The 17,569-nt window shown below is 28.7% G+C and overlaps 2 protein-coding genes across 2 annotated transcripts in view; both read left to right on the forward strand.

Moving 5' to 3' along the window:
• Positions 1–6,929, forward strand: part of LOC107442591 (peroxidase-like) — a 125,365-nt gene extending 118,436 nt beyond the window's left edge. Inside the window, exons 15-16 of the mRNA XM_087161231.1 lie at positions 886–994; positions 3,820–6,929. Coding sequence (XP_087017357.1) covers positions 886–994; positions 3,820–3,901 — 191 coding nt within the window. The 3' untranslated portion in view covers positions 3,902–6,929. The remainder of the gene's footprint in view (positions 1–885; positions 995–3,819) is intronic.
• A 6,216-nt stretch (positions 6,930–13,145) lies between these two features.
• LOC107442592 (sialin) overlaps positions 13,146–17,569 on the forward strand; it is a 38,340-nt gene continuing 33,916 nt past the window's right edge. The window contains exon 1 of the mRNA XM_016056192.3: positions 13,146–13,326. Coding sequence (XP_015911678.1) covers positions 13,284–13,326 — 43 coding nt within the window. The 5' untranslated portion in view covers positions 13,146–13,283. The remainder of the gene's footprint in view (positions 13,327–17,569) is intronic.

Consider the following 17,569-nt stretch of genomic DNA (forward strand, 5'->3'; position numbering starts at 1 on the left):
ATTCAGAAAATAAACAACATTTCAACAATTCAGAATTAAACAATCCCCTTCAATTCAATTCAACAAATCACCTAAACGACCTAAAAAAAATAATAACGTTTTTATTCCAAGTATGGATATAGTCCTTATAATAGATATAGGTCGTTATAAACATTTCCTATAACTATGATATAAGATGTCTACAAAAAGAGGTTAGCTCTAGTGGTGACATCTATTGGAATCAAGACTAACAAGTAACGCAGGAGACAAAGAAAAAGTAACTTCTGAAAGTTTCGTTTGCAAACAAGGAACGAAAAAGACTACCAGAAAGGCTTAAAAGATTTATTTGATTCTTAAATCACTAAATTATTTTAAATCTTTGACTATTTAAATAAATATGAAATAATAATTACAATGAAACTGGAACACATACTAATTTTCCCTATTATATTCAAAATTGGTTTTTAAAAAAGCACAGAATCGTTGATTATAGTTAAATTATTCTAAAAACTCAGCAAAACTTGCTGTATAAATATGAAATCTACTCGTAAACTGAACCTTCTTAACCTTTTAGAAACCTATCAAATAGGCTTTAGAAAGTCTTAAAATTAACTACATTTAATGTTTTAACATACTTTCTATTTTTCTTTTCAGACTCACAAATGCTTATCGTTGATTAAATCCTTCACACAAAATAGTCATATTATTTTAACGTCTGTTCATCTAAGCACCTTGATGACGTAAAAGATGAAATCGGATTATTTATGGGGGGAGGGGAATGTGGCATAGCATACAAAAGCTACTAAGAAAATATCTAGACCAATTTGACAAAAATGCAGAAAAATTCAACTTTATGGTTTCCAATTCAAGCATCTTCAAATCTGATGCCTGTATTTCATTTTTCAGAACAACTTCAGGAGATCCGTAAACTAAGACTAGCAAGAATTTTGTGTGATAATGCTGATGAAATGCTAACAGTTCAATACTCTGTGTTTGCCATGGCAGACCCACACTCGTAAGTATTATTTAACTTATATGTTCTTATAACAATTTCTTTTTAACATAAACATTTTTATAGCTGAAAAAATTATTTTTTCTGTTTCCCTTGTGACTATATTTAGCGATATTATAATCACTAAGTTTAGAAATTGTAATTAATAATGGCAGTAAAGTAACTATTTACAACAAAAATACGAAAATCAGTTCAAAAGATAACAATTTAGGCCCTATTACAACACTGTTATGGCTTGCAGAATTGATATTATGCTTAGAAGCTTCGCCTCAGGTGACCTTGACCTATTCCGAAATTACTTACAGTTTCCTATTTTAAAAAGAGACCAGCTTATAATTTTTGTTTAAATGCTGCTGCAGCTTAAGTGCGCACTTTAAACGGGGTTTTTTTTTTCTGAAACATATTGTAATTTGATTCGAAAATATTTGAAGCAATGTTTTATATTTAAATATCTTGACATTATAAAGAAGAGAGTCGCAATATATTAGTTAGATTTATCAAAAACAAAAGCCGCCTCAGAAATAAATAAATCAGACATTTTCGTTGCTAAAAACACTGAATAAGTTCCGGGTTTTTGAGAATGTTATAAAGACTAAAGAAAACCTTTTTAATGAAATATAAATAGCTAATTTAAAAACATATTTCACATTTATCCTGTTTTCATTTTGTTAGATACAGCATGTTTGAGTAACACAAGTCTAATAATGTACAAGTCAGAAGATAATTGAAAAATCAGACCACGCGCTTGGCAAACTCGATAAGTCTTCATCTTTTCCCACTCTGCGGCTATTTCTTAGGGTTTTTTAAAACAAACCTACATTCCCTAAAGCTAATTTAAGTGCGAAGATTTACTCAATCAAAGTGAATTTTCTTAAGCTTATTGAAATAACTCTTTAATAAAACTTCACTACTCCGTGCTTATTCACAAACTGGTTGAAATAAATCTGGTTAATTTAGCAATGAATGATGCGTTTTCTAACCAGCCAATATTTATGTAGTATAATATGTAAGACTCATTGGACAAAAAAACTTTTTTTAATTAATTTGACGCATTTTAAAATGATAGCGTCTGTTTATAAAGAGCTGAATTGTTTAATTAGCCTACGAGATATGTTTCTATACGAGTTGCAAAACCTGATAACTACTTTTGTGTTAATGTATCAGATCTTCTTCAGCATTCAATTTTCATTTTTCAATGGCTCATTATTTAGAATCTAAAAAAGAAACATATTTCATGATGCACTTCATTAATATAGCAACTTCATTTATTGCATTTTGTGTAGGAAACAGTAGATTTTATATCTGGGCAACTCAAATGTAAGTTACACTTTTCAATGATTTATCATCCATGAAAAATACTCAGCATAGTTTCATGCAGTCATACTTATCGTGGATTTTTCAAATTCTTTTTGGCAATCGGTCGAAACGATTTGTAAAAAGTTCAGAAATTTCAGATCCTATGCTTAGTGAATACCTGAAGTTCATATTGGTGGAGAATATCTCCAATAGCTCACCTTCTCATTTACCGATAGGTACTTCGTTTTCTATGCCCACTGCTGTAATTCTGATTTTAAAAATGCAAACACTCAAAGAGAACTTTTAAGCACATGACTCGTGACAAAACCCATGAGCATCGTTGACGTATGCCCCTCCATCAATAATTAGATATCTCTATAAGTCTTTATTAGAAATCTCTATATTTCAAACAAATAAAGAACATTTTCGTGAATTATTATCGATTTAAATTCTTTAATGTTAAAAACAAGAAAGAGATGTTAAAAAAATAACTAATTTTTTTCCGGTATTTCGCCCATTTGAGAAAAAAAGTTTCTTATTTGTGAAATTTAGAAAACTATTCTGACTGTGTCATTTAATTTCTTCCGTTTCGAAAAGTGGGTTCCTACGACATCTATGTGAACACTATTTTAATTCGCTAACTATTTTCAGTCAGATTTGTTTCACCAACTACTTCCAACTGCTATTTTAAAAAGAACTTAAACTGTTTCCTTATTTAGTGCAATGCTCGTTTTTCATGACCCTCTGAAACCCCAAAGTATGAATAGCTTTTCAGATAATCGTAAGATTCGGAGCTATAAAAAGGAAAAAATAAAATTTGTCATGGGGGTAAATGATTAGACTTTTTCCCCAAGAAAAAAAAAACAAATACCCATTTTTTTTCTTTTTAGAGATTTGTATAAGTAAGTGCATAGGTTGCGCTCGGCTAGAAATGTTGGGTTTGTGATTTTAACTTTTTTTGTTTAATTTTGTTACATTAAATTTGTTATGGGAATTAATACTTCAAGTGTCTTACTATGATCGTTAAACAACTGTATTTCACCACATTAAAGAAAAACAAGGTGGCCGGGATAACCTGGTTGGCAGGACACTGGACTCACGTTTGTGAGAACGGAATTTCGAATCCATTCGGCCGTAGGCATTAAATCTGTCGAGTCGCGAAGTCCTACATGTTCCCATAACAAATCAAAACCTCTGGGGGTACTGAATTGGAGATTGATCGTTCTCTGATTCAGATCAAAATTACGATCTGTTGATGAATGAATAGATATATGAATGGGTCTGCCCTATAAGCGAGTGTGGCAGAAGTCGAATTCTTGGCCATAGATGGCGCCACTGGTAAACAAGAACAACGCCCCCCCCCTCTCTGCCTTTACAGGCGTTCGTCAACAACAACTAAAAGAGTATCTTCAATTATCCGTTATAAGCATCATGAAAAATCTTCACTATTTTATCACACATAGTTAGTGATACAACAGGCGTATTTATTCTTGTACCGAGACTAGAACTGATTATCGATGATTCCATTTTAGAAATCCCAGACTGGATTGTGGAACTGATGACATACCCCGACTGGACCTAAGCAAATGGAGGGACACGAATTACAAGAAATAGAGCCATAGGAGAGAAAGAATTTTGTATAATACTTGCACATATATTTAAGACTACTTTTCGATCGGTCGGATGAGAGAGTCGCGTCTGTACGAGTCATAGCCCCTTCGAGATGACATTTCAGCTTCATCTGTCACTTCTGAACTATGCATGGCCAACCTTTTACATGTTCTTTCAGGCAGCTCAGTCAACATAAAAGAAAATCAACATGTTTTTTTTTAACAAGAATTCAAATTTATGTGAAAATATATATTATACTCATTAACTATTGGAAATTTAGGTGTGAGTTGAACCATTACATTGTTGAACCACAATTTGCTGCTGCCTAAATACGGTGCTTAAATGAGCCATATTAATGTGCAAATTGAACTTGGTTACACGATACTATGGTCCCACTTTAACGTAAATATGGTATCTTGACCATCATGTTGCTCGCATTCGCTGCAATATTCAGAGCATGTTTAACTGAGCCGTTTTCAATTAAATTTACGAATGATTTAATAGCATAATTCAACTTGACATCGTTATGAGCATGCAGAAACGATATCATTGTTCAACATGCTCTAAAATTTCAAATAATAAGCATGCACTATGTTGTAAGAAATATTGCAGCGACAATGTCGTTCAAAATTACTGTAACCTTAATATGGTGTTAAACAGAACCATATTATCGTATTTCTTAAGCATGATTACTCTATAATATGATTCAACTTTAACGAAAACGTTGTTTAATTTAACACCATAGTAAGGTTATAGCGAATTCTATTGATGGTTCAAGGTACCGATATTAGGATTCAATATTGAACCGATTTTTATGAGAGCATAAAAAAAATTGTATTTAAATCGTTATATTTTTCAGAATAAGCTACATAAAAGTAGCTCTAATCATTCTATTTGCCACGTTTATTACTTACAGTAAAAACTTGGTTATTATGGATGACAAAATAAACTTATATATTGTGTTGCCAATTTAGAGAAAACAAAAAAAATGTAAGTTCTTATTTTTAAATATCATTGATGGTAGGATGCGAAAAATTTTCCTAATGTAAATTAAACAAATGCTCCAAAGCAGATTTTACTAAAAATCCTGATTCTAAAAAAATATTCAAAAATTATTTTAAGGTTGTATTTTCATTCAATTTCAGAATGCTTAAGTTTAACATAACATATACAATGATAACAATAGCAAGTTTCTTAAGTAGTATTCTAGAAAATATATTTATCCTAGAAACCAAATTTAGAAATTGGGAGAAAAAAATTTAACAATTACAATATTACATTGAACATTTTAGATAAGATTTTCAATAAAGTTAAATGAAAAAAGAGGAAATCTTTATGAGGAATGACTATAAATAAAATGTTTATTTTATCTTCTAAGACTATTAGTAACAGCAGATATAGATAGATTTTTTTTATCTAACGTAATCGCCTTTTTAAAAATGATATTGTTATCACAACGATTAAGAAATATCCATATCATTCTTTTTTTAAAGGAATTTCAGTCTAATTTTACGTTTGCCCTCTTGAAAATGTTAAGAACAATGCATTTTTAATTATCAGTAATGACTCAATTTATCTTAAAGAGGAGATAAAATGATCAAAATTCAATGTTGAAGGAATGCTTTCCGGGGAGAAAGATAACGTTAAGTTAAAATAAAAATCAACTTTTTTTTCATCAACTTTTCATGAGTATATAAAAGTTTATTTATGTTAAAAATTTGCCCAAATTAGTTGATTTACTGTTATTAATAAATTTATGATAAAAAATTATTATTTGAACAAGCAAATTTTTCAAGATATTTGTGTAAGTTTACATTAAGTACTTAAACTACTACTACGAGTGAAAAACTTTAAATTACAATAACTTTTTCCGTTGAATGCTAAATTTAAAAAAATTAACTAGATGTATTTGAGTACATGTCAATAAACTGGAAAATTTTAATCATTTACATATGTAAATTGGCTTTCTTTTAACCATGGGGGTCTCTAAAATGACAAAATTACCTATGCAGAAAATATTAAAACGCGTGATAATTTACTACAATACAATAATAATGCTATAATAACAATACTACAGTAGTCACAATTTGCTATAATACTACAATAATAATTCAATTACATAGCCATTTATGAAAAATTTTTAATTTTTAAAACCGCTTCCAAACAAATCTAAGCTCATAAAATTTTCAATCCGTTTTCGAAATGAAAAATTATTTGAATTAAAATTTGAAAATTATGCATTTTTATATTCATATAAATAGATGCATTTTAAAGTTCTTGTAAAATTACATTTAAACTCACGAATTGAAATTTTCATGATCAAAATATAAGTATCTCCTCACAAACTGTTGAAATTAAAATAAAACTTAATACCGAATATGATATTCCTTTTTATCTAAAAATAACAGGACGTTTAAAAGCATGTAATGATGTTTAGGTTGCCAGGTATACAACTCAGTTCTATTTGAACTTAGCTACGTACAATCGTCTCTCTCATAGTTTGTACTAAAATATGTTGTAAATAGATATGTGTCTTCAGCTATTTAAGAAAAACTTTGTCGCCGCTTCCCTTCGACAAAAGCGTCATCTTTATGAGGAGTATTGGTGGCGGACCTGCCACCTGTTATTTGTAAGAGTCGACACAAATAACAGTTGTTATTTTGATGCATGCCATACATGAACTGCGAAATGAATTTCTTTTAATAATATAACATGTTTTTAACAATTTTGGTGCCAGATTCATTTCGTTTTAGGAAAACTCAGTGGATTGTTTAGAAAAATGCATCTTAAATATTTTACCAAATAACAAATTAAAAATTAGTATTTTATGTAGTGATTATTTAAAGAGGACTTTTTATACTGTTGTGATGACGTTAAAAAAAGCTCAAATTTGTATTGAAATTTTAACATGTAAGTTGATTTTTCGCATGTTTGTAAATTTACACTTGAATCAATGAGGTCAATTGTATAGGGATTAAAGATGTTCTATGTTTTGTATGTTTTTAATAAAGTTGTGTTATTTTTTCTTTTCTTGTTATGGTTTATTAGTTCTTTTTATGCTTTATTTTAAGGGGATAAACAAACATTTTCTTCTCCTTTGGTTTATTTTATATATACAGTGATTTTCGATATTTTACAATAGAGTCACTTTCCAAAGAAATCTCCTTACAACGAACTTCTTTTAATCATAAAATATTAAAGTGGATCGTTAAGTAATATTCCAAATATTCTCTACATAACGAATTGGTTATCTTCCTGAAGCAAATTTTTGAAACTATTATTTTATCTTTTCAGTTTTATCCCTATTTGGAAATGTTCAGACATTTTTCCTTTTATTTTTCGTCATTTTTGAAGAAAATCGTAACTGAAAGTTGAAACTTTTGTTCAACCAGTTGGAGTGGAACATGATCATATGTAATATATCATAGAATGGATCATATGTGTATGTGAACATATGTGATAACATATGTCTGCTTTTGGAACCACTCACATACTCTGTAAAAAATTCCAGACTAAAATTACAGGCATTCAGCGTGCCGGTACTTTTTACCGTAAAATCAATCTTACCGGAACTTCTTACGGAACAAAAAATTTGATATACGTAAATTTTTACAGTAATAATTACCATAAATATTCACTGAATCATTCTAATTAAATAATATTACTGTTAAAATGACAGTGTAATATTTTTCGAAGAAAAAAAATTTACGTTGAAAATGGATTTTACGGATGATGCAACCTGCATTCCGACAATAACGCTTAACAATAGACGATTTTAAACATTAATAAAAATTTAATATATTATGATTTTAATACCCTTTTAATATGCGCTACTTTATTTTTAGTTAACAATCACAATTACTCACTATTGAACATCTAAAAAAACAATTTAATATTTACTTAAACACTTGCACAAATCTCTAACCTCTGTAAAACGAGTTTTTCTTCGCAGCGGGTTATTCAATAAAATCATTTGACTTCATTATAGAGCGAATCAACGGTCTGCATGGAATAACATAATTATCACCCTTATTAGAGTTCGCTAATTAATATTTAGGTGAAAAAAGTGATAAAAATTATAGATAAATCTTACAGTTTGCTAAAGAGAAAATATAAAACTACTACCATAGCATCAAAGAAACTTCTTTAGCGAATATTGTTCTTTAAATTCATAATTTTAATTAATTATGCCTACATGTAATTTTTAAATAAAAATATTATTTAATACCACATATTAACAATAGAAATGGATACCTTTAACTGAAATTGTGGCGTAACTACCACTACAAATATTAAATACCAAATCACTAGTATATAACACATGTTAACTCGATTCCATCAAGAGGTACCTTTTGATAGATGAAGGTTGACATAGTCGATATTAAATCCTCTTAATGGTGATAACTTGCCAACATTGATGGATGGTCAAACAGTTGACTTGCTAAAAATATATACTGCTCAAGGAAAAAAAAATCCGGTGAAGTAAGTAAAGTCTCCCGGTCAATAAACAAAAAATGAAAGGAAAAAAGTAATGAACGAAATGCTATAAAAAAACTTTAAAAAAAAATGAAAATATAATGAGCAAAATCGATGTAAGTAAATAAAGAGCATGAATCAACTAGCGGTAATCGTTCATCGAATTCTATCACAGATAAAATTCTGGAATGGGAGTAATGTGGAGTAACTACCACTACAAATATCAAATACCAAATCACTAGTATATAAGACATGTTAACTCGATTCCATCAAGAGGTACCTTTTGATAGATGAAGGTTGACATAGTCGATATTAAATCCTCTTAATGGTGATAACTTGCCAACATTGATGGATGGTCAAACAGTTGACTTGCTAAAAATATATACTGCTCAAGGAAAAAAAAATCCGGTGAAGTAAGTAAAGTCTCCCGGTCAATAAACAAAAAATGAAAGGAAAAAAGTAATGAGCGAAATGCTATAAAAAAACTTTAAAAAAAAATGAAAATATAATGAGCAAAATCGATGTAAGTAAATAAAAAGCATGAATCAACTAGCGGTAATCGTTCATCGAATTCTATCACAGATAAAATTCTGGAATGGGAGTAATGTGGAGTAACTACCACTACAAATATCAAATACCAAATCACTAGTATATAAGACATGTTAACTCGATTCCATCAAGAGGTACCTTTTGATAGATGAAGGTTGACATAGTCGATATTAAATCCTCTTAATGGTGATAACTTGCCAACATTGATGGATGGTCAAACAGTTGACTTGCTAAAAATATATACTGCTCAAGGAAAAAAAAATCCGGTGAAGTAAGTAAAGTCTCCCGGTCAATAAACAAAAAATGAAAGGAAAAAAGTAATGAGCGAAATGCTATAAAAAAACTTTAAAAAAAAATGAAAATATAATGAGCAAAATCGATGTAAGTAAATAAAGAGCATGAATCAACTAGCGGTAATCGTTCATCAAATTCTATCACAGATAAAATTCTGGAATGGGAGTAATGTGGAGTAACTACCACTACAAATATCAAATACCAAATCACTAGTATATAAGACATGTTAACTCGATTCCATCAAGAGGTACCTTTTGATAGATGAAGGTTGACATAGTCGATATTAAATCCTCTTAATGGTGATAACTTGCCAACATTGATGGATGGTCAAACAGTTGACTTGCTAAAAATATATACTGCTCAAGGAAAAAAAAATCCGGTGAAGTAAGTAAAGTCTCCCGGTCAATAAACAAAAAATGAAAGGAAAAAAGTAATGAGCGAAATGCTATAAAAAAACTTTAAAAAAAAATGAAAATATAATGAGCAAAATCGATGTAAGTAAATAAAGAGCATGAATCAACTAGCGGTAATCGTTCATCGAATTCTATCACAGATAAAATTCTGGAATGGGAGTAATGTGGAGTAACTACCACTACAAATATCAAATACCAAATCACTAGTATATAAGACATGTTAACTCGATTCCATCAAGAGGTACCTTATGATAGATGAAGGTTGACATAGTCGATATTAAATCCTCTTAATGGTGATAACTTGCCAACATTGATGGATGGTCAAACAGTTGACTTGCTAAAAATATATACTGCTCAAGGAAAAAAAAATCCGGTGAAGTAAGTAAAGTCTCCCGGTCAATAAACAAAAAATGAAAGGAAAAAAGTAATGAGCGAAATGCTATAAAAAAACTTTAAAAAAAAATGAAAATATAATGAGCAAAATCGATGTAAGTAAATAAAGAGCATGAATCAACTAGCGGTAATCGTTCATCGAATTCTATCACAGATAAAATTCTGGAATGGGAGTAATGTGGAGTAACTACCACTACAAATATCAAATACCAAATCACTAGTATATAAGACATGTTAACTCGATTCCATCAAGAGGTACCTTTTGATAGATGAAGGTTGACATAGTCGATATTAAATCCTCTTAATGGTGATAACTTGCCAACATTGATGGATGGTCAAACAGTTGACTTGCTAAAAATATATACTGCTCAAGGAAAAACAAATCCGGTGAAGTAAGTAAAGTCTCCCGGTCAATAAACAAAAAATGAAAGGAAAAAAGTAATGAGCGAAATGCTATAAAAAAACTTTTAAAAAAAATGAAAATATAATGAGCAAAATCGATGTAAGTAAATAAAGAGCATGAATCAACTAGCGGTAATCGTTCATCGAATTCTATCACAGATAAAATTCTGGAATGGGAGTAATGTGGAGTAACTACCACTACAAATATCAAATACCAAATCACTAGTATATAAGACATGTTAACTCGATTCCATCAAGAGGTACCTTTTGATAGATGAAGGTTGACATAGTCGATATTAAATCCTCTTAATGGTGATAACTTGCCAACATTGATGGATGGTCAAACAGTTGACTTGCTAAAAATATATACTGCTCAAGGAAAAAAAAATCCGGTGAAGTAAGTAAAGTCTCCCGGTCAATAAACAAAAAATGAAAGGAAAAAAGTAATGAGCGAAATGCTATAAAAAAACTTTAAAAAAAAATGAAAATATAATGAGCAAAATCGATGTAAGTAAATAAAGAGCATGAATCAACTAGCGGTAATCGTTCATCGAATTCTATCACAGATAAAATTCTGGAATGGGAGTAATGTGGAGTAACTACCACTACAAATATCAAATACCAAATCACTAGTATATAAGACATGTTAACTCGATTCCATCAAGAGGTACCTTATGATAGATGAAGGTTGACATAGTCGATATTAAATCCTCTTAATGGTGATAACTTGCCAACATTGATGGATGGTCAAACAGTTGACTTGCTAAAAATATATACTGCTCAAGGAAAAAAAAATCCGGTGAAGTAAATAAAGTCTCCCGGTCAATAAACAAAAAATGAAAGGAAAAAAAAGTAATGAGCGAAATGCTATAAAAAAAACTTTAAAAAAATGAAAATATAATGAGCAAAATTGATGTAAGTAAATAAAGAGCATGAATCAACTAGCTTTAATCGTTCATCGAATTCTATAACAGATAAAATTCTGGAATGGGAGTAATGTGGAGTAACTACCACTACAAATATCAAATACCAAATCACTAGTATATAAGACATGTTAACTTGATTCCATCAAGAGGTACCTCGTGATAGATGAAGGTTGACACTGTCGATAATTAATTCCCTTCAAAATCATCGAAGGTTAATCATGGCATTTGTCGATTCAGAAGACAATCAGGTTCGACACACATGCGTGACGTCGTTTGCAGGAATTTAATTATATCAGATTTAAATCACATTAGATTTTAATAAGAGTTTCGTGCCATTACACATCACAATTTAATCAAGTTCATCAAAACAATAGGACTGTATTCACTAATTTAAGAAAAAGTGCTATTCTTTTACCTAGTTACTGGCGCAGTATAGCCACTTCTGCCTCTTGTGCCATTAAACTTTAACTAACCAACCAATCGTGCCATTACTGAATGGAAAATATAACCACTTTGAATAGAAAATATAACCTTGCAAGTCTTAATTATCTGCAATCTTGAAATAAATTAAAGAGGCTGTGAATTACTTTTTTAACTATGAAATCCTTTATTTTATTACATTCAATTCATTTTTTTCACTTTTATAATAAATCCTAATTAGAAAATGCATGGTGATATTTTCTTTCTTTTTTTCAATCCTTCTTATTACACTTTTATATAAAAAAAACTCATCCTCTCCTTACCTTAAAAAAATTCAATTACAAAGTTCCACTAAAAAAAATTATTTTTTTCATTTTTAAAAATAAAATATGCACTTTGAAAATAATACAATTAAAAAAAAACTAATAAATTAAGAAAAACACTCATTTCTTAGTTTATTTTGCCTTTAAAGTAAAATTTAAAAACATATAAGATTTCATGCAATGTAAAATTCATAATTTTAAAACTTCGATAATTTTGAAATTCATATGACATAAAAATTCCAATATAAATTTGCAGAGAGTAATATAAGTTTTTATTAATCAAAACTTTAGATAATAGTTTAGCATGAAAGTCAGAATAACATAAATTTGATTTTAAAAAAATTATTTTAAAATTATCGTATCGAACCCTAATTATAAAACTTAAAACTAAAATAAAATTGCATTAATATCAAATATATAATAATGTAAAATTCTAGAAAACTTTAAATTCTAATGATAAATGTAATATTGAAAATACAAACTCTGTAAGGGCTATAAAACTCTATTTATACAAATTCAAAATAGTATACAATTATAATTTTATAAAATTTTTAATGATATTAAAAACTTACTTATGAAAGAAAAATTTTAAATTAAATGCTAAAAACAAGCAAGAAATAGAATTATGTTACATTATAACTCATTTTTTACATTTTCACACATTTCTCTTTTGATTTTGTCATAAATAGAAATAAATAACAAAGAAAGTGCAGCAGTTTCGATTTAGAAGAAATTAGTTCGTAAACTTTCTATTACAGAATACTTATCAGAACACATATCTTCTTTTGTTCTGAGAAACATTAACATAAGAATGAAATTTTTTTGTGTCAAGAATATCTAGAAATATCTGTTGCTAAGAAAATAAAACTCTTGAGAGACATGAGTGTTTCTTTTCTAAATGACTTTGTTTTTAAATAAAGAAAGAAAGTACTCAAATGATAATAACAGGTTAAACTCTCCAAACTGGTGGTCTTATCAAATATTTTATTTTAATTTTTTTATTAGATAAACAATAAACTTTTATGATTGGTTATCAAGGTCACTTTTTGTAGTGATAAAAATAAAAGAGATTTAAAGATAAATTTTAAATCAAATTAAACTGAATAAGAAAAAGCGTGTCTAACAAAACTTCTATTAAATAAATAGTCTTTAAGCATAAAATATTGTCAGTCAAATTTTTCATAAAGAAATGGTTAATGTGGATAAATTGCAACTGGAACCCCAACAAAAATGTAAGTTCGATTTAATTTTAATAAATTTTAAGGACATTAGTTAATTTTTAATAATTTTAAGGACATTAGACATTTGACGTAAAACATTATTAACCTTAACCTTATTTTTATTTGTTGATACGTACATAATTTTTACAACTAGAAGACTCCAGTTGCCAACCGTCGTGATGACCTTTCATTCATTTTTTTTTCTTCAATATGCGATACCTTTCCAAAAAAAAAATTATTATTTTGCTTATAAAATATTTAATTATTATAATTTTATGAAGGAATAGTTTGTTAATATTTTAATTGCAACAAAATGACAGATTGTTTGGATTTGAAAAATTATCAACTGTACTTGAAAAAATAATAATAGGAAGTGTGACAGAGTAAGAATTATTAAAGGATAATGATTTTATTTTTTAACAATATATAACATAACCTTATATTACATAATAGTTCAAATTGACAACAGCTTTAATCTCTCTTGACTCTCTTATATTTTTAAACATTTCGACATAAATGTTAAGCATCACCTAGTTCCTTTTTTTTTTAAATTTATTCTTATTTTTCTTTACTTTTAACATCAAATCAACCTTGAGCTTAAAAAATAAAAATCTTTATTAAACCTTTCTAAAACCGTTTAAAAATAATCATTGTTTGAAGTTCAGATTTCAAGTTTAATTTAAAATTGAAAATGGCCCCTTCAGCACGTCAAATTTCAACTCTATAGTTGCGTTTCAATGGACAGTAGATCGACCAAAATAGTTTTTTGTTACTTCAAGTTTAACAGTTGATAAATCTCAAACACATAATAAAATAATCTAATCTTAAAATATTTTATTCCTTTTACACACCTTCATACTTTCAAGTTTTCAGATTTTGAGCAGCAGAGTAAAATGTAAAAAATCAAAAACAAAAAAAGAAATAAGAAAAATTATCAAAAAAAATGACTTAAAATCGCAATAACTGTTAAACAATTCGGAGTTATTAAAAAAGCTCGTTATGGGATCATAAACAAACATGGCTTTTGCGTTCCTGCAGCCTGCAGAGCTGCTCTCATGGTGTTTTCTTTTCTACAAGTTGAACTAAAAATAATTCGCGAATTTTTTATCGAATCTTTTTTTTTTAATTCTGTACATTATTTTACATGTACAAGTCTAATAGATTTTTTAATATGGAGATAATTTGTTTATATGGCTTTTTTATGTAAATAAATTCCAGCCATTACATGTAAAAAGAAAACACAACGCAAAAAAATTATGCTTTGTCGTATTATTATAAGTAATAACAATTCCCGTATTATTCTTGTAAATCAAATATAGATATCCTAATTAAATACAATAGCTTAAAAAAGAGAAATATGAAAATCTATATATTTAATGTTTCATTATTATGAGCAATAACTATCTTAAAATATTTCTAAACATTAATTCAAATTTCGATTATGAATGAAACATTTCAAAAAATTACTATTTATTCAAACTTACACGCTTTTTTTATATTTTAGTTATATTCAATATCTCCATTACAAAAATCAAAGAATATTTTATTCTGACATCAAATTGTTGAATAATGTTACTGTAGATTGATAAGTATAATAGAAAATTACATTTTTAGGCAGTTTGAAATTTCGAACAAAAAAGGCAATCCTTATCAAAATTAATTTCAAAAATGCATGCTTCTTCAATGTATTCTCCATTTTTTCAAAAGTTTAATTAGAAAAACTTATAGTATTCAAATGAAATTAATTATTTTTATCTAATTTTTAGGACAGCTATATCTAGATGACAGCTTAAGAAAGCTGATAGCATATCTAAATTATATCATAGATTATCAACCAATAATAACTTTTAAACGATATTAAGTAACTAGTTATCAACTATTAAATAAATCAGGGCTCAGATTATTTTCGGAACTAACCAGTGCTTATCACCTGATAAAAAGAATTAAAAATGCATCTTCCTACTTGATTAGAAGCAATTAAGAGAGCTTTGTATGCACTTGCTAATTACAAAGTACTCTGACTTTTCATGATTTCAGTAAGATAAATAAATTCAATCTGCATCTAACAAAAAAACTCTGGCAAAACTGCGATACTGTTTAATAATGACACTTCTGATTTGAAAAAAGAATGCATTATTGTAGTTAATAAAACCGAAATGTTTGGTATTCAAACCATTCATTTGGTAATTTTTTCCATCCGTATTACAAAAGCTTCCCGAAAATTCCTTTAAAAGTACAGTTCTGTATCCTTCTGAACGCCAACAATTTGCTGCAGCAAAAATACATTAAAACGGGAAAGTAATAACATACATACTTTTATTTATTTATTTTCAACACTGTATTTTCGTTCAATTTCTTGAGAAAAAAAAACACAACAAAACGATAATCAGTTGTTCTTCTAACACCATCACGACACATTGACACACATTTAGTAATAATTATAAAACTGAAGAGTAAATTTCACCGAATTAATAGTTTTTATACCATGCTCTAAGATATCAATGTACTATGATATTGATAATTTTAGCAAAATCATTACCAATGTGCTTTGGTAAAAATTATGAAATTTTGGTGTGCAACCGTACAACCTGAAATACCGTAAATGCATTCTCTGGCAGTTTGACAAAACAATTTTTTCAGTGTAAATGACTGTTATTTGTTTCTCCATAACGTGCCAAAACTGCAATAGAACCTATCGGTTTCATAAATTACAGAGCTGGGCACCACTGTCGCAAGCACATCAGCTTCGATTTATATGAGTAATTATGCACAGTGAACCAAAAAAACGAACCACCTCGAATAACTTTTGATCTAATGATCGGATCTTCACGTTCTAGGATTCAGTCTTAGTAGCAAAAGGGTGTGACCTCAAATATGTTAATAAATGCCGATAATATTTTAAATTACGAAACCAGGCACAGGAAACGGACTTTCTCTGAATAAACATGGCATTCGACGAAATCGGATTTTTGAAAGAGCTTTTTGATTGAGAAAAATTGGTCGAATAGTTCATGAGAAATTGCATCATGAGACGATTTCTTCAAAATTCTAAGACTCAGGAACTATTTGATTGATTTCGTTCAAATTTTCTATATTGCCGTTTAAAACTACATTCATTAAAATGATGTAAAAATTTGCATACCTTCCAACTCAAAAATTTTTCGACTATCATTAAACAAAATAATAAAAAATAAAAAATGTTGTTTAAGAGTTAAAATTTGCATTGAGATATCTTTGGATAAACGAATTTTATAATTGTGTGCAAAAATTTCTCAATTCGCTTAAACATTAATAGTGATATGGTGAAATACGCAAAAATAAAGGGTCCAAACTTTCGACCGTTCTCCTGACCAAACTATTGAGACCATATTTCCATGAATGCGGCTATTTCCTATATTTTCGGTGTCAGAAACCCAAATTCGCCATAAAAAGTATGTTTATTCAGAAAAAAATCCGTTTTTGTATCAGATTTTATAAATAAGGAAGCCGTGGTGGCCAAAACGACCTAGGTTTAAATCACAGCGATGGCTGGAAGATACGAATTCTCTACTGCTCATTTGCTGTCATGCTTGATCCAACAGTGCCCTTGCCTTCTGACTTGGTTTAAAAATTATCGCGTTACGGAGTTGGACATTGATAATCGTAAATTCAATAATTAGTTGGCTGCTCAGTGCATGTTGTTGAATAAAATGAAACGAAAAGTCTATAGTAATTTAAATAATTAAAAAAATTAAGTTACATGAAGTACTAATTCATTAACGAAATCGTTTGATTGTGGTGAAATTTGACTTCCTTGCCTTGTCGACTATTATTCCCAATCTGCATAATTCTGAAACGAATGAAGTTTTTTAATCAAGTAATAGCTAGCCGCTTTAGTTTCTTATGATTATTTACTTAACGACTACCATGCGTTGGCCATGATCAATTACATTAATTTCTGTGCAAAATAATAATAAATGCAACTTTTTCTTTCGTTAGATGAATTAAGTTTCTATAAACATGCTTTTCTTAATTTAATGAAACGAAGTGTCCGAGAATGACAACAAATATTGGCATAAATTAAAACTATTTTATATTTTATCTTTGTGTCTGTATGTGTATTTTGATTTTGATCATAATTGCATGATTTCCTATCCATTATTTAATACTGATCAATGAGATCAGATCAGATTACGATTTTCTTAACTCCATACAGTGATTGAGTATTTAAATAACATATAGTAAAATGTACGCATAACAGACACTTTTTCAAAGT

The sequence above is a fragment of the Parasteatoda tepidariorum genome, chromosome 4 (genome assembly GCF_982258835.1).
Source record: "Parasteatoda tepidariorum strain Cologne lab strain chromosome 4, Ptep-v5.0, whole genome shotgun sequence".
Lineage (NCBI taxonomy): Eukaryota > Metazoa > Arthropoda > Arachnida > Araneae > Theridiidae > Parasteatoda > Parasteatoda tepidariorum.